The sequence below is a fragment of the Rhea americana genome, unplaced genomic scaffold (genome assembly GCF_003343005.1).
Source record: "Rhea americana isolate MKP2758 unplaced genomic scaffold, rheAme1 scaffold_83, whole genome shotgun sequence".
Lineage (NCBI taxonomy): Eukaryota > Metazoa > Chordata > Aves > Rheiformes > Rheidae > Rhea > Rhea americana.
Window position 1 is genome coordinate 1,914,614 of NW_028187012.1, and position 21,686 is coordinate 1,936,299.

The window sequence follows — 21,686 nt, forward strand, 5'->3', positions numbered from 1 at the left end:
AGATCTCCATACAACACCCCTGTAGGCAAAGGGAGACAGCACATTCCAGGAAAGTTGAACGTGCTGTAAATTACCAAATTTGCCAGAGGAGGCAGATGAAAAATGCTTAATGCAGTATCAACTGAACATTTCCCWGCTGTCCAAAACTTRCMAAAAAGAAAAAAAAAATGGATKCACCACAATACAGACTTTTGTCTACTGTGAAGAGAGTAATAAGGCAATTTTCTGAAGTGTTAACATAGCTATATGTGAGGCAGTCAAGGTGCTCTCTGTAGYATATTACCCAATCCAGAAATGGAAGTCATGAGAAAGAAGCATTACAGGATGGATTTCATTACTGGAAAAGACTGCCATGTTGGATCGTAGTTCTTCTCAGTGATGGATACTACACAGACAATTATTAGATTTACTGTTTATTCATTAAATGCCAAGAATCACAGTTTTCAGATGGGACGTGAGTACCCATTTAAGCCAGTTGGAATTTGTACCAGTATTCAGTTATATAGACAAAATTTTGGTGCATTTAGGTGGCAAATAAAACATTTGTCTGTATTTCCTGTTGTGTTCTGCTCGATGTACGGGGCTTGGGAATTAGTACATTTTCACTGTGTCTTAAAATAACAGTGATTTATATGATGGTTTAACATTAACCAAGAATTCTGTCAAAGAAAAAAAAAAGTTTACTCAAAATCAAAAACATGTGTTGAAACACCACTGAAAGATATAACTTTATTCTTGATTTTGAAACAAAGTACATGGTGCTGATCTTCCAAATATTCCTGCACAAATGTCTTTCAGGTGATTTTTTTTTTTTCCATACTGGTAGGAAGAATATTTTAGGATGTTTGTGAAACTTTAGATTCTTAATCAGAGAAAGCAACCCAAGAGAATAAATTCATGTTTTTCTGGATATCTTGGCAATCAAACGAAAAAAAGTATTAACATTTTATTTTTGGTAGTTTTGAGAAGTAGGCAGAAATGCAAAATGCAGTTTTTGAAGGATATTTAATTTCCTGAGGTGTTTTGAAGTTTAGAAAGAGATTTTTTTTTTTTTTTATGCTTTTTAGAGTTGTAGTAAGTATCATGCTATGACTAGAAGCATTTGGAAACCCTACCATGACCACAAGTGTTTTCAGGCTAGCTTCTTAYTTCACACTATGCAAATCCAGAGTAACTCCAATTAGCTCCTTCCTTGACTAATCACACATTTCTGTAAAACGGTAAGCCAGATTCTGACGTGGTGTAGATTCGCACAGGTCCGATGATTTCAGGGGAGCGAGGTTGATTTCAGTGTTATCAGTTGTCACTGCCCCTGTAAAATTCCTTCTGCCTGGAAAATCTCAAGGTTGTTGCACTGGGATCAGAATTGACTGGAGCTAGGTGCTTCTGTGCTTCCCGTGGTGGACTGGCTGCAGCCCTCTTCTGTTCCCCTGTCCAGCTTACGTGTRTGCTCCCTATCTCCTACCCCTTCACAGAGATGAGATCCTTCTGCTCCACCGTGACGCTCGTGGCTCTTCTGTAACTTAATGAGCAGTTTCTGACTTTACTTTAGTATTCAAACATTAGGGACATACAACAGTTCAAAAAAAAGGTAGAGCTTTTTTAGGGAAAAATCTTCCAGAGATGTTTACATAGGGATTAAATTTACTTTTAGCTAATGAAAGGAATATGTAAGTTTAGACTGGTAAGCATTGAAAATTCTTTTTCCCCTACAGTTGGCAGATTTCTGGGATCATGATGTCTCTGTCTTTAAGAGTTTTAGTTAGCTTTAGTCAAAAACGGTCTCATGTTTCAGATTTTGGAATAATCTGCAGGGGAGAGAGCTATCTTTTAAATTTGAGGTGGTCTAAATTGTTTTTCTTTCTATTCTTTTTCTTTTTTTAGTTGACAGATAATATTCTGAGTCAAATAATCGTTGCAAGTAATTATTTCTTCGATTTTTAGTAAATACATGTAGATGTCATTTTTTAGTAAATTAAGTCTGTACTAAAAGAATAAGCATAAAGTAATTGTAAACTGGGGCCTAGTATATGCTGTACTATTTTTGTGCATACATTTTTTGATACTATAATACTTAAGTAGTTGAGAAGAGCAGTGATTTATAGGGCAAATGACTGACGGGTCATTACACAAACCTTAGTACTAAGCCCAGCAGATGGAAATCAATAGATATTTTCTCACTCATTTCAAATATTATGCTGACAAATAAGTACTGGAGGACTATTCATCCAAGCAAGTGCATGCACATTTGAGTTCCTCTACCCTTTGTACCCTTCCACAGCACTGATTCACACTGAGTCTCTGCAACATGTACCTTCTAAGCCACATTAGTTGTTTGCTGTTTGCTAATGTCTTTTGTATGGATAATATAAATAGTGGTGAATTATTAGTGTGAAATGTCACAGTTTAAGGGGCAGATTGTATAATGATGCTGATTTTATGTTGGCATCAATTTAGAGTCATGTTAATCAGGAAAAACTGAGGGAATGATTGTTTCCAAGGGCGGCTGCTCCCTTTCAGGAGCTGTCCTGCGTGGAGGCTGTGCACTGCCTTGCTTCAGCATCCCGCTGCCTGCTTTTCCATTCTGCCTTTGCACCAGCAAAATGATTCAGCAGATCCAACATGCAGTTGTGTTTAGTGGACGTTGCAACTGTGTACTAAGCTAGCTGTGAAGTTTAGTTTATCTTTTCCACCTAGCTCAGTATTTGTGTCAAAGCTGGAAGTTTTGACTGATGGATGCTCTCTAGATGAACGTACTTAGAAGCCTGCTGATACCCTGTGAGAATTGTTCAGGGACACATGATGTTTTTCTAGCAACAGTAGCATCTCAAAATAGTTTGCAAAAGGCATAAGAAAGAGTATATTTTCTATAGCTGGCAATACTGAGAGGCTGAATGACCTGTGCAAGATCAATGAGCTAGCGAGTGACAGAATCAGGAAGGGAGCCCAGCATGTTCTTCCTCTCCATTCAGTTCATTGAATTGCAGTTCTACTGCATGTGATGTGATGTTTAAGAAAGTACAAAGTGTTAGCACACTGCCATATCGCTGTAAGTTGTAAAGTCTCAAAGTAAACTTGTCCTTAAGGAACACGTAGACTTTGCAAGCAATTTTTTAAACAAAAATTCTTCCATTCTATGATTTGCAAACTGTTACTTTCCTGATACTATACCATAGTGAATAGTAATTGCATTTCCTCTGTGTAGTTATTTTTTTTTTCAAAGTTCTTTTTTTATTAAAGATGGACCATTTCAAATGTCAGATACTAAGCACCTGAATCCTTGTATTACGCCATGCAGTATATAATCTGATTGTTCAGGTAATATCTCCTCTCATCCCTTGTCAGAAATCCACAGGTGTACGACACGTGCTATGTGAAATATTGTGACCACAGTTAATGTTTTGAACGATTGATGATAGCTAGTAAAATGTCCTAGTAACACTGATTGCAACAAAATGGAAAACAAAAAATAGTATTTCCAGATAGAGTTTGCCTAAGCCCTTTACTACACTCAGCTAAAACTGCCTCTGTCAAAAAAAAGTCGACAGTTGTCTTGGCATGCAAAAATTGAGTTCCATTTTACTTAATATGTCAGAATTATGAGTCATTTTGGAGATAGCTTTTGCCTTAGAGTGACCTCAGTTGATTGTTTCAGTAATATCTTCTTACTGTGTTGGGGTGAGGCTACTTTTTTTAAATGCATCTCTTGTTGACACACCTATATGATTCCATACGAACAAGGTCCCTTTAAAACTGATACCATGTGCTTGTAATCTCAGTACTGGTTGAGGTTCTTAAGTAAAAAGATGCCTCAGAAATAGTAAATGGAGTTTTTCTGATGCTTTATGAAAGACAGAGTTTCCAGCATTTTATTGATTTCAGAAGTGTGTAAGTGCAATGTTCTGATAGCTTGCTAGCTCCAGGGTCTTCTGGAGAGAAAGTAATTAGATGCTGTTTTCAAACTATTTTGTTACTGTGTTTTTCCCAGTTTCATTATCTTATGGTATTGCAAAAGAGCAGGATTTTCTTTAAAAACATATATATATGCGTATGTGTGTGTGTATATATATATATATATATATATATATATATATGTATGTATTTGTATTTAAAATCTGATACTGTACCATTTGATCCTGCATTCTCTGATCTGTTTTCAGTTAAAGCATCAGCTATAACAATGTTGTTTCCCAAGACATGTTTCCACCTCACTTATTTACTAGGAAGCATTTTCTAATAAAATACTGACGTTACAGTCTCTGAATAAAACTCCCTTGAAATGCTTGTCCCATTATTTTAGGGGGATGGTGCAAATTTACTATAATATAAATATTGTGAATTATAAATTTTTCACTTTGGCAACATCTAGTTTTACAGGGATTAAAAATAATAGCAGAAAAATTCAGGCACCATCAAGTCTTCATTTTGTTGGAAAGGCTATAAATAGCATGGATACAAATAATGACTGATAATGAATCAAACAACATCTACGCAATAAAGAAGTGAAAGAACATGTCTTCCATCCAGCTTAGCAAAATGCCGAAGATGGATTTAGTTATTTTTATTTTATAATTTGAAAGTTGTAGATCTTTAACACAAAATACTTGGCCTTTTCCTCCAATACTTCTCTCAAGGGATAGACATTTAGTCCAACCCTGTGCATTAAGAGATCGTACAAAAGTAGGAAATTAGGTGGGCTATCGTTGCCCGATGGAGGTTAGTGCTGGATATATTGAAGTTGAATGCTGAGGGCCCGTTACCGCCAAAGGGGCAGCCAAACAAGTCCCCCAGAACGCGTGCATTGGCACTGCAGAAGAGAATTTAAAAAAGCCTTGTGCTTTGTCATCTGTACCCATCTGTTGTCCCTTGTCGTATCCAGAAAATCCCTGTGTTGTCGTCTCACGTAGCTGGCTTTAACCTCCTTAGCTGGAGAAGTGGTAAGAGTTTGCTGAGAAGCCTGGTAAACCATCTCGCGCAGAGCCCTGTGCTGCTGTGGCAGAACTGCTATTGGTACTTGATGTTGCTAATTTAAAACTAGCTCAAATACCTGTGCACTGCAGAACGGGAACCCTTTGGAGGGACGTAAGCCCTGTGGGCAGAGATAATCTTACYGAGTATCTCTAGCGTCTCGGGGAGCTGGGTTCTGGTCCGCAGTGGGCAGGGTGGAATAGCAGTACGTAGCAGTCCCCACATCATGCTTCTCCAGAGGAGTGGAAAGGAGGAAAGAGAGGCTTGCATCAAGTTTCCAGTGAGGCTGGTTGCACCGGGACGAAGAAGTGCGGAAAAGTGTGTTTTCCCGTATTCCAGCTTCTCCTCATGACTAGAGTTGAATCTGGTGGGGTGTGCCTGGTTTTCTAAAAGATGCCAGCAAGGGCCTATGTTTGGTGGGGGTGGAGTGGTCACTAGAAAGGGAGATTTCTTTTGTTTCTTCTCTTTTGCTGAGAAACAGTCACGGAAGAAACTTGCTTCAGCAATTACAGATGCATGCTGTAGGACGTTCAGCCGCTGTGAGGGCAAGGGAAATTTCCAGTCGGTCAGTGCCCCAGAGCAAGTCTTCAGACCTACCGTTTACAGCGTGTCATAACTTCAAAGTGCAGTTGTTGTTGCTAAGTAAACAGAATGGTCAAACATGGCTCTTGAACACCAGTGTCTTCTATGACCTTGCTGAGAAGTTTCACTTAATATAATGTGAACTATGTAGGAGKACGGAAATGCAGAAGTTATTTAGGAAGTTATTTTCATATGGTAGTACAGTGCTTCTGAGATACAAATATCTTTAATGCATAGGATCTCCGAAATAGTCAAAGAAACTTAAATTTCTGTAGCCTACAGCATAAAACTCCTATTTTTGTCAGTGTGAATTACACGTCCAAAAGTACATCAAGACAGAACTTGGATGTGAATTGGATATGAATTCCAAATAAATGTAAAAAAAAAAAAAGTCTAACAATGTCATTGAACTAATTATTGCAGGTTTGATGTAACTTATCAAGAAAGCAGAACACAAACTACAATATATGTCCTGGATTATCAAATCTGTTGCAAGCCACTGCTTTATTCCTCCTGTCTTATAAGTGGTTAGTTTCTTGCTTTCTATGCACCTGTAAGATACCTTTCCACCTTACCTTGCCTCCTGAGCAAGGTAACAAACTCCTTTCTGAGTTTGTTTTAATGGCAGCACTTTTCCAAGAGCAATGAGCTAGATTTTCACATCAAGGAGCTGAATCTGTGTTTTCATACTGTGTTGTAACCAGATACAAAATAGCTAGGTTGCAGTGCATGGGATTGTTTAATTTTTCAGAGTTTTATTTTAAGTGTTTAAAACTTAATTAATCTGAACAGTAGTAGAGTAACAGAGAATAAATCTCTCTGAAGGGAGTTATAATGGCAATTTCTTAATCAGTGAGCTTGCTTTTAATTACCAACCACTTATCATTCCTTAAAAAAAAAAAAAAAGCCCCAAAACAAAAACAAAAAACACCCCACTCTTTTCTGCCTTAAACAATTGATCAAGGACTTACTGCCTCAGGCAATTCCTTCTCCTCCTTTATTTTAATTTATTTTAATTTGAAACAGTTAGCCAGTGCATTTTGGAAAGTTGAAAGTGTTTTTCATGTAATTTCAAGAGCAGTGTTTGTATTTTTCAGATTGTATCATAGAAATTACTTTTTTTTTTTCCTTACTATATCTGCTTTGGTAATATTTTTTAGGAGGATAGCATTTTGAACATGTTTAGGATTAATTTTGATGTTCACATCCATCTTTGTAAGCTTAAAATTTTGAATAGAGTTTAGAAAATCCACARTTGAACTTCAGTTAGCCTGTGTATGTTTTGGTTAATCGTAATAGTTTTTGAAAATGAAACATGCTCTAGTTAATCAACATATTAATAAGTACCTGAAGGGAGGGTGTCAAGGGGAMGGGGACAAACTCTTTTCAGTTGTCCCGTGTGACAGGACAAGAGGCAATGGGCAGAAACTGAAGCACAGGCAGTTCTGCCTGACCGTGAGGGGGAATTTCTTCACTGTGAGAGTGACAGAGCACTGGCACAGGTTGCCCAGAGAGGTTGTGGAGTCTCCTCCTCTGGAGATCTTCAAGGCCTGCCTGGATGCAACCCTGTCTACCATGCTCTAGGTGCCCCTGCTGAGCAGGGAGGTTGGACTAGATGATCTCCAGAGGTCCCTTCCAACCTCACTGATTCTATGATTTTATGATTCTAATTTGATAGTATAATTTTGTATATTTGTTTATAGAGTTGATATTACCAACTATGGTGGCATTTATTTTTAAAGTAAGAATATAGGATAAATGCAAGATAATAAGGCAGTATTAAAGATACAATTATAGGCTAATTACTGAGTAAAATAACTTTATTCAGATATTGTGGTTATCTTAAAATATGTATGGTTAAGTTTTTTTTTTTTTTTTCCTAATGTTTTAATAATACTTATCTATTCAGAGGCATGGCTAATTCTTGTACATTCAATTTCAAATATATTGAGACCTGTTCTTTCTCATTTAGGCCATACACTCTCACTGTTTTAAGTATGTGCTCAGGTCCCAGCAGAGTCAAGTACATGCTCAACTATTGAATCTGGCTGTTGACCTCAGTAAACTGTCCTCTAATGCACCAAATGCACCATCCATCRTTTAGTGTAGCTTCTTGTGTAACCATATCCTTTTTTGAGATCAAGTAATATAATATTCTCTTCCACAGCCCTTACTATTTCATTTCTTGGTATGTATTTGTTTTTATTTTGTATTCATTTTCTGTATTTAGTCTCGACTTACCTAAGGTATTTAAAATCCATTCTTAAAGAGATMCTAAAATATAGAGAGATTTGCTACATTTAAAGAATTCTAACAATATTTTATTAGGATTGGAGGATTTGCGGTTTGAGYCAGAAGTTGCATTTCTTTAACAAAGCTCCTATATCTGTCAGAAAAAGGCATTCTTAAGTAATAATRTAAGAATCTTTTTATAATATATAGAATGCATAGKTTTTTTGCTCAAATAAGAGAGAATTTCAAGATAATCATTTTAATTTGTATTTATGTTGTAAATAGCRTGTATTTTCTAACTTAACATATGAATCCTTTAGTTACCTTTGTTGGAATCAAGAATCCTGAAATAGTAGTGTCACTTAAAACATATGCAGCAGGAAATTGTACACCAGTAAAGGGTCTACTTGCACCARAGTGCCTGGAATTCTACATACTCAGGATGTGATTACTCTTTAAATACAGTAAATGTTTTGCTCTGGTAGTGTAAGAGTACAACTGGAATTCCTTGTTGCTTATCTGCTTTAGTGGCTTTTTCTTTTTGCCTTGCTGTTGTGATTACATTGTTGTGTTATAAAACCAAGGGAGTAACAGTGTGATTTATATGCTAGCAGGACACATGTAAACTTTTCCAGCTGAATCCGTAGCTTGTGACATGAAAATCTATCATTGTGGTTCATCTCATCTCAGTCTGTGAAACTGTTTTCTAACATCCATGAGGGATGAGATCACTACACGTAAATCTTCCCTGGACTAAGGAAATCTAAGATGTAAACTGCAAAGATTTACTCATATTTTATTTTACGTTTTCTGATGAAATCAGTAGTAGATGTGGGATAGGGATTTCTCAGCATACGTGTTACGAAAGCTGGGAACRACTAAGTTCCTTTGCACTGCTGCTGGAGGACGGAGTAACCTACGTCCACCAGAGACTCCTGGGTCACCCTGTCTGCAGTAGRAGTAATTTGGTAGGACTAAATCGTGCTCCTGCTGTGCGAGGCACTCCAGGCACCACAGCTTCTTTCTCCATCACACCGGTACTACCACCGTACACGAGAGAAGGTCACGTCAAGGCCAGGGCAGGGCAGCAGGACACAAATCGGGACAGCAGCGGACTACTGAGCTCAGCTTTTTGCTGGCAAAAATTTTTTTAGCAGCAGAARAGGTCCAGTCTCAGCTATCAGATTGCAAGAGAAATAAAAATTGGTGATTTTATGCCCCACTCACTGCATTGAACAGTGAATTATTTCTTTGTCCTTTTGTCTATCTGAACTGTTGAAAAATGAGGCCAAGCCCCAGCCAATATTTTAGCTTTTAAAAATAGCTTTCCTTTTCTTCTGAATTTTACAACTTTAATACCTGTTTTTTATAGTATTTTTTATATAAGAAAAGTTTAGGTGAAATACTTTGTGTACATTCATAATGAAATTGTGCAGGCTGGCAACACTATAGGTAACTGTGGTTATATGTCTATAGTCAATTACTCTCTATATACTCTAGGATGCTAACATATGCTCTATGTTATTTTATATAAATAATTACTGTTTAGTAATTTTTTATTATTTTATAWCTTTCTAATATGTAGACAATTAAATTTAAAAAACAAAATAATATTTGGACTCAAATGTAGTACAAATTAAGGACATTCAAAATATGTGGCTATGAAGTAAGGTGTACTTGTTACCTAGCTGCTTAGCTGTTTCTTCAACTAATCTTTTTTTTTAGATGTTGTTAGATATGCTTGTTTTTAATATTTTATTATTTCAAAAGAAATATTTGGAAAGTAATGGTTAGATAGAGTACTCACTCTTGTGTAAGATTGCACACCGAAAAATCTGGTTATGTTTTACTGTATGTTTTTTTCAAATAGGTCCTTTTGACCAGTATATCATTTTGTGTCCTATACCTATATAATGGTAAAAAGATCAGTGGGATGGAGTTAGAGAGATCACATAATAAATGCATTATTTTCCTCTGCAGCGTGGGATGTGTAGGCAGTGATATGTGGGTCCTTTATCTAAGGAGGAAAGGAAAAGGATTCCCCAAGTTTAGAGAGCACTGCAGATGATCCATGCAACCTCGTCTAACTTTTCCAAATGCAGCGAGAAGTCTGCCCCACMAATACAAGCAGGAAGGAACCAAAAACCAGGGCTAAGGATGACTCTTCAACTAATGTCTTTGTGCAGATCTGCTGTTAGAATCCATCTCAGAGCTCCCTTCTGTGACGGTTAAATGGCAAAATGTTCATTTGGGTTTCTGCTTTCAGTTTGTGCTGAAGATTTTATGTTATCAGGATGATGGGTACCCTACCATGAATGGAACATGAGTTTCTCATCAAAAAAGTCATCCCTTACTCAGCTTGCTCAAGCAGAGGAGTAGTCAGGGACTATCCCTGCACATCTGAGATGYGGGAAGCTCCTTCAGTTCTTGATGAGCTTGTATCTTGCAGGCTTTCAAAGGGAATCCAGTAATGGATTCCCTGATGGAGGAAAGATCTGATGCCTAATGTTTCAGCTTGCTTTTGTAGAGTCTAAACTCTTTTTGAAGACCATCCCAAAAACTCAAAAAACGTTTGAGTTGGAAACCTTTTGCGAGAACATTGAGACATGGACTTACAGAGCTCCTCCAGTTCAGGCCCAACTTAGGCCACTGATCAGTTAGCGCTGACTCTTAACAAGGAGGCATAATTGCTTTCATCATGTGTGCTGATACATCACAAAATTATGTAGGCTTAGAGACGTCTCTCTGATTGCTTAGTTGTACTGAAGATGCAAAGATGTTGCATCGTATCTCTTGGGACATTTCATTTGGGGAAACTTCAGTGCTATAGTATCTATTGGGTGGAATAARGTACTGTTTTTTCTGTTGTTTACCTTCTTAGCCTGAATCTTCCCTTATACTCTTTTCCTTTTTTTAAAAAAAGTATAGTATTATCAGGAATAACTTGAAAATGTTTCCAATACTAAAAAATACCTTTCAGAATTATATTTTTTAAATTAAAATTTAAAAAGTTAAATTTTAGTTATGAAATTTATACAGAAATCCTTAGATAATTTTAATAAGTAAAAATATTTTTGAAATTAAGCATGAAATCATGAAATGTGGTTTACAGGAATCACTCATATCACAGAAAAGGAAGACGTGTGGAACTATATCATTGTACTGTTTTTCAGGGAAAATTCTGCTCACAATGCATTAAGATCTTTACTAACTAAATACCTCAAAGTGCATGAATTTCTGGTAGACATCTTCCCCAAAAAACTTATTTCCTAGGCAGAAGTAAATATACTGTCTATATAATGAAGAGGAATGGAATACCTGAATTAAAAAAAWATAGATAGAATAATAACAATTTTAYATGACTATCCACTAGAGTCATTTCCATAGCACAGATGAAATAAATCACAAAGGAAGACAGAACTGGCCTGTGATAGAAATGAATACGAGCCTGACAGAGGTGTTCTGGCATGAGAATGATAGGGCTTCGTGATGATTTCTGMCCTGTTGTGTGGTACTGGCAAGAGGGGAGGAAGGCATGAATTAAATTTCAGATAAATTAATAGAGTATCAAGGCTAGAATCCTTGGTAATACCAGGAAGAGCATTGGTGATAYACTGTGATAGAACAAATAAGAAAAGAGAGTTGATGTTACACAAGCCTTGGAAGCACAATCATAGAGAAGTGATTTGATGGGATGGAATGAGACAGGAGGAGAACCCAAAGGGGCTGCAGTGGGCAGGGATGTACGGAGCAAGGCGGGTGGCTTTAGTTGGAGGGTTGAAGTACAGCTGTCAGGAAAGCGAGACGAGCGAGAAGCACCTGGATGAATATTTTTGCTGTGCGGATGGAATGACATTATGATTCTTAGTTACCTTTATTATATGTTTTACTCTGTGATGCTAATGTATGTTGACCCAAGTGTACAGAGATGAAGGCTTTTAGTATTTAGAAATTTTCTAAAGTGAAAACACACTTTATAGGAATGAAAGCAGTTTTGACAATTAATTGGATCATCTTATGTAGCATGAAAATACTTATCCATAGAAATTTCTTATGGGCAAAGTGTCAAACTTTCTTAGGAGCAGAATAAGAGACAGCCAGCATTTGCATTAAAATAGGAGTGTAAGAAATATTTTTTTGCCTTTTTTTTTTTTGGCAAATTACAGAAGACATTTAATCCTCTCGATGTATATGCTCAAGTTTTAAGATCAACACTTTTTTTTTTCTTTTAAAGTTTCATGAAGGTTGTTTTTGGAATAGTCTGTCAAAACATAGGAACTTTTAAGCTACCTTTACAATATATATATCCTCTCTGGAAGTCTAAAATGCACACTTGCATCAACATATTCATTAACRTACTGTTTTGTGCACTGTACTTCCTGCTTCCTTGGACCAGGGCCCTTAGTATTAAATGAGGAGGGGTTTTATTTTATTTTATTTAACTTCAAAATAAAATGATTGTTTGATATAATCCAGACATTTAAAATATTTTAAAACCAACCAAACCTTTCTGTACATAGTTTTCATAAAGGTATGCTTAAAATAGTGCTTGCGCTGAAAAAAAAAAAGACCCTATAATTTAAACACTTGGCAAGGACAGCGAACTGTACAATAGCAAAGCTGTAACAAATTATTAGAAAAGGTCATCTCCTTCATAAAATGAAGTCAGTTTATATTCCTTAATGTTAGCAAGTATTCAAATGGTAATTTCTTGTACTACTAACCCTTCTGTGGTATTCTTGGAAAACTAAACTTCCACTTGCCTTTTTGGCAAAGATATCTCCCTTTTGAGTTTGGTCTACAGTTCTGCAGCTCTTACTTTTCCTTTTAAAGTCATATTGCAGCAGAAGCTGCTGCTTCAAAGTTTGTAAGGCTCTAAAAAGATTTTGCCCSAAGTATTTGTACTAGGCTAGAGTTTTAACTTGTTCCCCTCTTTCTGTGGAAGATAACTGCTTCTAAATTCTTGCCACAGTGAAAAGACATCATTAAATCTGTGCCATCCATTCCTTACAGGCTTCTGAATAAACCACAGCAGATAAAACAGTCATCAGGTAGTTTGGTCTTTTAAGATATGTTCCCTCTATAGCAGATGCTTTATGTCTGCAAAAATGTTTTTAAAGGAAATATGTAGGACTGATAAGTCATTTTCTCCTGTTACCCTACTGTTGTTACAGTGAAACATTTCTTTTTAAGAGCATCTGAAGAATATTTTTTCTCTATAAAGAACARAAAGAATTTCCACTTTCAAGAGTGCCTCCCTCTCTCAGGCTTTCACGCGGCAACATAAAACTCAGAAAGCCACTTTGTATCCCCAGAACTCATAGTGCTCCTGCTCGCTTCCTGACAGGATTAAGACCTACTGTATGCGCCGAAACTAGGTTGTTTTCCAGCCCCTGAACAGGACATATCTCAAACCAAAAGCAATAGGGAAGGAAACGTATTTCAGAAAAGGGCAATTCTCTACGGATGCTGTATAGAACAATATTACTTTTGCTCCCATCCTTTAAAAGAACATATTGTCTGTGAAGAGCAATGAAATACAAAAGGTAAACTTTATTTTTTTCCAAAATAAACAAGTAACTCGAAGTATGTTAGCTGTGGAGAAAAAAAAACATTTGGATGAACTAAGTAAAGATCAGAAAAGGGGAAAAAATATAAATGTATATACATTCTGTACACAGAAATGTAGAGGTGATAGTCCAAAGTATGTTTCTTTCCAGCAATCTTTATATGTCTATATAAGGAACTAATAGAAAATAATAAAAACTTTGTATCATAAAGAAGAAATTCTTGTTCCTATTCCACTGAAGCAAATCTGAAGATCAAGACTGCCATATACTTAGATGTCATCASGAGTGAAAATGACTGGTGCACAAAATTTCTTGCTCGGATTTTTTTCTCCTACGAAAAAACATCACCAGGATGGGCTGATGGAAAAAGCTACAAAAATAGCCTGAAGGACTGCAAAACAACCTTACCACATGGCCCTTTTGTAAAGGAAGTGCAGGGGAAGAACAGGTTACGAAGCACAGAAAGCAGTTTAGAGTTGTTGGAGATRCTTCTAGTGTGGTCACCTCTCGTCACCTCCACCACGGGGCCGTTTTCTCAATTTACGGAAGCAGGCCTTTATTGTAGGAAATAGGCACCAACTCTTAACCTGGGGCATGGGATACGCGTGCAAAGTATACTGCATATCCTGTATACCGGTCCAGCACATCCGTGAAAAGCATGTTGTCAAGGAAATGCATTTATTTGGTGAGAGCTGTTCTGAAATGACTGATGCTCAACTTGAAACRTGATTCTGGCTTCCCAGGTAACAAGCGTCAACTTTACTTTGGAAAGCCCCATTTAATTTTTCTTGTTGAATGGGTGAAGTGTTTTCTTTTTGAAGTCACACGTTACAGATCTAGATGCTTTTGTACAGAATGATAACAATTTATTCAGTGGAAACCTTTATTACRTAGGTCTTAAAAATGGACTTTTCTACTTTTGTCCATAAAATTAAACTTTTTTTTAATGGAGATCAAGTATATTAAAAATTTCCTGTGCCATGTAACAGTGCATGTGCAACGAACATCTAGAAATCTCTAGAAAATTTGTTTATGCGAATAATGTAGTAATTAGAGTAATGGATCAAACAAGCTTGGTTCTCAGAAGAAGGATGTTATTGCTTAGAAGTGTTAAGTCTGATTTTTCTGTCATTGTGACAATATTTCAAAATACAAAGCAAGGAAGATCTTTAATGCACATTACTGTGAATGTTGTGATTTTCACCTTTTGTTGTGGAACAGAATGGCTTATGACTTTGTCTTCTACTAGAATTATTCGTGATTTAACCAAGTTTTCTTCTATTTTTATATTAGAGGTACAAAAGTAATGATCATAGACAGTTCTCTGAAAGCATCAGCTCACTGATCAGCTGTGTAAATTGACTGTTAGGATTCACTAAGAAAGAGTAGAAAACCACCGAAAAACATGATTCGGGTACTTTTTAAATGTATGCTACACATGCACTCCGGCTATGGCCACTTGAGTCAGAAAGAGCGTAGCAGAACAAGAAARGCTTAAAGTACCCAGATGGCTACAAGATGATGAGAAGATGTAGTTGGCTCCTGCCTAAAAAAGGGCTACATATACCAGAGCTTCTAAGTTTGTTGTAGAGATAGCTGATGGAGGTCTCTAACGACATAAAAGAGACCTTGGAAAAGATTAATGGAGCATTGTATTGAGCAAGAGTACTCGAGATGCAACGGTTAAAACACAGAGGTTGTGCATAGTTATGTTCTTGAGCTATTTGCCACAGCCTGTTATGGACCCAAACCTTAAAGCAGGTTGAGATGGAATAGCCAAATTCATAGAGAATAAATGCCTTGGTGGCTATTAAAGATGACAGTATGGAAGTAGCCTCTAGCTCAGGGGGTCCCTACAACAGTGCCAGCAAAGTAGATGCTGGACAAAGCTCACTTCTGCCTACTTTGTGTAATGTCTCTGGAAATGCTTGGCATTGGCCACTGTTGKGGACAGAATATTAATCTAAATTGGTCTCCGAGTCACATCAGGATGTTCACTGTTAATCTTGAAAGAGAAATTTTTTATGTGGACTATGTTTTAGAAGAAGCAAGTTACTTCAGTAGGAGTACCATCCACATAATAACACATTGAACAGCTGTGGACTGTTAATAAGGCGCAGTAACTAAGGACCTAAAACTGTACAATTGCACATTCGAAATTTGTTCATGCATGTTTAGCATATCTATACACATTGATATTCCATCCCTGTTATTAAATTTTCTCCCRCTCTTAAGGATTAAACTGCAGCAGTTTTCCTTAAAGGAGAGGAATGAAGTTTCATAGTCCATTATTAAACACTTAACTGTGTATTTATTATATATTGATAATTTATTTTTCTGGAACTTTTACTTTTTTCTAAGAYGATTTTTCATAAACAAAGTAATGAAAATTTGGTTATGTGCACTTATTTACATAAAATGCATCAGAAGCTGAATCATCTTCTCTTCTTTTTGCTGATGTCTTGCATCAATATACATATATAGAGAGTATATATGTGTGTATGTGTATATATATATATATGTACACACACAAGTACACCCATATGTAGATGTCTATATACATTATATATATGTAACAGCTATCACTCTCTCTCAGTTTATTAGGAAAAAGAAATACATTTCTTCTTGKTTTTTCTGTTTGCATTTGAGATGCCTTCTTATTAAATGTGCTGGTTTGGTTGCTGCCTTCTGAGTGTTTCAGGGCCGCTGATCTGCTAGCAGGTGACAAGATTTCCCCCCCACCCTTTGTGCCCTCTAGAAGTCCTCAGTGTRTGATGGTCAGAGCAGCTTGCGTTAGTGAGGCTTTTAAGGGTTAGYCCTGTGGAAAGCTTTTTACCTCCTTTCCAAAAGGAAAGCATCTGGGATACTTAATAAATAAATAAATAAAAATAAAAAAGAAGACTTAGAAGTAGTCAAGTCCACTTCAGTAACTTCAGTACTACTATTCATACATCCATTAACTTGCCACCTCAGATGCTTACATTTGTATCAAAGCCAAGTGTACCTGGGCATTCAGTTGCAGCAGCTTACCTAGCTTTGCAGATAATTAAATAATTCAAACTAAGATCATGTTGCATATTGTAGMATGACACCTCGTGAAAAGCAAAGATGTATTTTTTTGAATGTTTATGATTCAAATTGTCACTGGTTATTTTGCATGTCTTCTGTCCATTACAGGTTTAGTTGCATCTTATCAGTGTCTTACACTACTGTTTTTGAAGCTAGATGAAACTTTCTTCTAAGAGATTCTATGCGCATAAATACTATTTTTATTCATAATGTGTACTTAGGCAGTATCAGTTGTATGTGTGATTAAAAACAGAAGCATTGTTCTTGAAATGCCTTTAAAAATACTAGCATGCTTGAAATATCTAATATGCATTCATTAATATTTATTCACTTACCTAGATGAGGCTGTAGACATGGGGTATCTGTTCCCTTTTGCTGTTTTTCATCTTGGTCAACTTTGGCAATCTTGATTGATTGATAGATAGATAGCATGGATACTTCAGTTCTTAACATGTTTAAGGTAGTACCTCTGTGAGCTGGACAGTGCTTTTCAACAGAAAAGTTGTAAATGTATGTCTATTTTAATACGGTGGATAGTGTTGAGGATGTGATGAGTATGCTCATTAAAGCAGCAGGAAACTTTAAAGAAATATTGTGATGTTACATAGCATGAAATGTAAAACATCCCYATGGGTAGCGATAGTGGTAGCAGTAATAAAGCTCTGCTTCGACTTTGGCAAAAGTGGTACTTTTCTGAAGCAGCATGTATTTCATTTGGATAGTTAGGTACTTGRTAAGGAAAGGTAGTCATTGCAGTGTTCTTCTAGCGTACAATGGTAAAGCTTGACTCTCTTGATTGGTATTGCATGTATTTTAGTCTGCATTAACTTGAGAAATACTTATCCGTGGAGCAAGGTCATTTTAAGAATTTACATTAAGCATGTATCCATTTGGTGCTGTTTTTTCATTTTGAAACAGGTTTCTATGTAAATAGGTAATAGGTTCGTTCCTTAAACGGTCAGTGAGATGATGTTACTGCTTGCTAGCCAGCGCTTTTCAAGTGCTAAGTGTGTTAATTTGAAGCTGTGYGGTGAGCCCCGTGGGTTCGCTGGGAATAGCTTAATCATAACAAGAGAGCAATTGTTCAGGTTTTTTTTCTTGTGGACTTAACCTTGGAGCCATTCCAGCTGTGTTAATAAGCCACAGGAAGCTGCAGTGAACRTACATATATTTGAAGAAGAAACTCTTTCTTTTAGCTAATGCTGAGAGAGCTAAGCAGGAGCAGCTGCTTGCTGAAGTCGGTTTCTTTTTCCCTACACATGAAATTAATAACCAAGGACAAGACATGAAACTAGTTCACGGCTAGTAGTTGGCTGATCTACATCCAGTAGCTGCTGTTTGATGTGGCTTTAGTGTATAAGGTTGACTTTGTTTGATAAGTGAAAAGTCATAAAGCATTAATTGCATTTGATGTTTTTGGACGTTTCCAGGATCAGAAATCTAATTTAATCTAAATGAAATGTAGGTCTTATGTTTCATGTGTTGCACTCAAAAAGATCAAGCTTAATCAATTCCCTTCTAAGAATGTCGAATATAAAAACAGTCTTGGTCATATATATTGGGTGTCATTGAAAATGCTTACTACTGCTTATTGCCTTTTCTGAATAATAGGTATGAAGTGTACTTAGTAATTTGGGAATATTTTATGCGCTCGAGGCAGGCAGGATCGAGAGATCATAGGAAACTGATAGTACTCATCCTGCGGTGTGGAAAGAGATCGCTCATGTACTCGAACCTGCCCTTTTGGTGGCTGGGAGAAGGCGAGGGACTTATTTTCCTAGGAAAGACCAGAGAGCAACGTTTTTCAGCTGATATTCAGCATCAGCACACAGAGGGTGATTTGAGAATTCRCTTTCCTTAGGTCCCAGCACCAAAGGCTCCTCCAGGGGAGGAAAGCCATCCTCCGTAGGGAAGGTACTTTTGAACAGTTTTCAAGAAACTTTATGGAATAGGAATGCTCACAACACTACAAAATGCAGCACTGTGTTTTGTCTATAGTGAGATATTTTGTATTTTGTTTCAGCACTTAGCAAATTCATTGGTGTTGGCAGAAGTCCGAACCCTAACGTATGCTTCTCTTCAGTACTGTTATCAATTCTACTCCTACTCAGAGCTACATCATTAAAAACARCTCTTTCTTTTTTTCAGTTTACTTGCTAAACTGGAAACCTAAAAGAAAATGCACGCAATTGTGAATCTATCAGACACAAAATGCTCTTGGAAGAGTTTTTTAAAGTTTTCTTTTTATTTTAGACACTGAAGCATGGTGTGTGGAATAAAATATTACATTTTAGAGCCTCTCATTTTCAAAACAGTTAATATAAACCGTGTTTATACTTAGACTCTTAGCATGAGGTGTCATTTGAAGAACTTAATTTTTTTTGCTTTGAACATGTTTTGTCCTTTTTTTACGGTCCCAATTGCTTTTGCCCTTACTCCATTTTTTTCTCCCTTCTTTGAGAAAGTAATAGTGAAATGCAAAATATTCCATTTTGTGTTTGATCCTGAACAATGTGGTGTGTTTTTTTTTTGTTTTGTTTTGTTTCGTTTTGGTTTTTTACACGTGAGCTCTATATCCAAATCCAAGAGCTTTCAGCCAACTCTGTTGAGAACGACTGTTGCTGGACTAATGATGGGGCTACTGCTTGAAATTCATATTGTAGATGAGGCACTGTGTTTGCGGAACGACAGATACTTGAATCGTGAGAAGAATGACTTTTGTCTTGTGATATGATAACTTTGAATGCCAGTTATGACTAAATTTCAAACACTGTCAAACATGTCWAACTTGACCTCTGTATCCAAACATCCAGCAAACATGTTAATTCAGAGGGCACCGTTCCTTTGAAAGAGTGTTCCTGGGAGTTAGGCCAAAGACTTGAAACAGCATTTTGATTGCTTACTCCAAGTTTTCAAACAATGAGCAGCTAACATAGGTCCCCACCAAATGTATTTATGTCTTAAAAAAATGACTGTTACACAAATTAAGCTGCATGTTGCTCAAGACTTTACAGTTTCAGGCTTTCTGCTTTTTGGAAGCTTGAATTTGAAATCGTTTGTCTATCTTTTAGGCTTACAGTTATTAAGAAAGTTAGGTATTAGCTAATTGAAGTTTTTTAACATTTATAATAAATATTTTTGTCAAACTGCAGTCTGCTAAGAATTTTAGTTGTTCTGTGATGCTTGACTACTAATACATTTTTTTTTTGAATCATAGAACATGCCAAATACCATATTTGTACTTAACGATGAAAATGTATGGAAAAGTTTGTACATTTTACATTCTAGTCTTCTGAGTCATTCAGAGGAAATACCTGTTCAGATTTGTGTACTGTTATTGTGAACATCTATTTTCATTTACAACAATACTGGTATCTATATTGGTGTTGTATCGTGTAGTATTCAGGTACCTAGCAATGCTTTTAAACAATACATTGCCTACACATTGCAGTCTGTGTAATCAGGTAATGTTACCACTGCTTGTGATTTCTTTTCTACCTTTATCCACTTCGGAGCTAAAATCAGTCCGGGTAGCTTATGAGTAAGTAAACCATTGCAGGTACCTGACTTGGTTGGTTCTGACCACAGTAAGGTTTTAGTCCTATTTGGGGCCTCTGATAACTCATACATGCAYGTAGAAATAATAACAAAAATAATTGATCCTGGTGTTTGTTTCCTAGGTATAGCATACTTGAGTGGAATGTGCAGTGAAAAACGAAAATGTATTATTGCAGAGGACAACGGTCTGAATCTGGCTTTTACCATTGCCCATGAAATGGGTCACAAGTGAGTACATGAATAACAAGCCCTAATATTTGGTAGAGTGTAATATTRGTGACTATGATATACTTTTTCATTGATTGTGTACTTGTGTTTTTCCTTTTCTCTTTTAAGGTGTCTTTTGATTTCCATTAACAGCTTTTGAAATCCCTATTTTTATTAATAATAGTGACAGGTATTGATATATAGCATGTAAGTCAAAAATAGGTTTAAGCTCGGAGTATTACGGGAATCTTTATAGCTACACAGAAATTGGACTAGTTGGAAGGACTAACTTAGTCTAGAGGAAAAACAGGTGCCTCCAGATTTTTTTTTCTTTTGGGACTGAGGTATTATGTATCAGATCCAGCTCAGAATATTGTTGCCAACAAACATTTTAATGAGATCATGAGTTGGAAGAGCCCTTATTTGAACTTGGCATTCTCAAGATAGTTCCCATTAAAACATATAACGGTCATTGGTCATTTCAACATTAATTTTGGGTGTCCCCCCTCAACACTCACTTAATAGAAAAGGAAGACAAAGTGAAGGTGAAGAAAAATATCCTTTGCCATTTTTCACTCATTACGTAGACCATGAGAAACACTTTGGAGCAAAAGTGAAAAAAATCCTTTGCAAATCAAATTAGTTAATGAAAGTTGTATTCAGTTCTTGGTTCAGTACTTTTTAAAGAAAAATAAACATGAAAGTTTGTATTTAAAAAAAGAGGGAGGGAGAATGTTTATCTGCCGTTTTTACCTTTAGTGACTGTTCCAGGTATTAGTGTATATAGTTTTAGAAAAACACTGCACTGTAACAAAGGAGAAAAATAATCTGTTAAATCCTTTGAAGCTCAGACCCTCTGAAAGTGTTGGGCGCCTTCAGACAAACACTCTGAATTATAAGTGATTTTGTTTAATTTTGATCAAAGCTGTCTGAGAATGGCGGTCCAATGTTGAAACAAATAGTTGATTACAAAAAGAATTAGAACTTAAAATATTTGTATTCAAAATTTCTCATGGAAACAAGATAAGCGATTTCAGTGCAGTTATATTACTCGGTGAAAAGGGATGAAATTCATCATACTTTTGAGTTTTTCTTACTGCAGAAGGGAACTCTAGTCTAATAGAAGAAACTGTTTGAGTGATAGTTATAATAAAGGAAAGATTTCTTTTCTTTTTTTTCAAAAGAAAGATCTGTCGGTGTCTCGTAGCCACACACTGTCACCTTCTCTTTTCACTATAGTGTTTCCCAGCATTAGAAGGGAGAGGGGTAGAGGAAGACTCATTTCCTACACACTTGCTCTTTTGACAGTAAACCAAGGATAAGGGAAAAGAAACAGTAAGTGAATATGATTAACGGATGGAGTAAATTAGCAAGTTATTTGAAACAGATATGATAAAATCAGAGAACAGTAAGTAATGATTTTTGCCCTGCACAATGAATATGTTTTCAGAGAGTATAAAACTTGACAGTGGAGTTATTGGAGCTGGGAAAAAGAGGCAT

At 36.4% G+C, this 21,686-nt stretch overlaps 1 protein-coding gene across 1 annotated transcript in view; it reads left to right on the forward strand.

Moving 5' to 3' along the window:
• The window catches only part of ADAMTS19 (ADAM metallopeptidase with thrombospondin type 1 motif 19), a 146,214-nt gene that overhangs the window by 53,052 nt on the left and 71,476 nt on the right, over positions 1–21,686 (forward strand). The window contains exon 8 of the mRNA XM_085323254.1: positions 20,102–20,207. Within this exon, the coding sequence (XP_085179380.1) occupies positions 20,102–20,207 (106 nt within the window). The remainder of the gene's footprint in view (positions 1–20,101; positions 20,208–21,686) is intronic.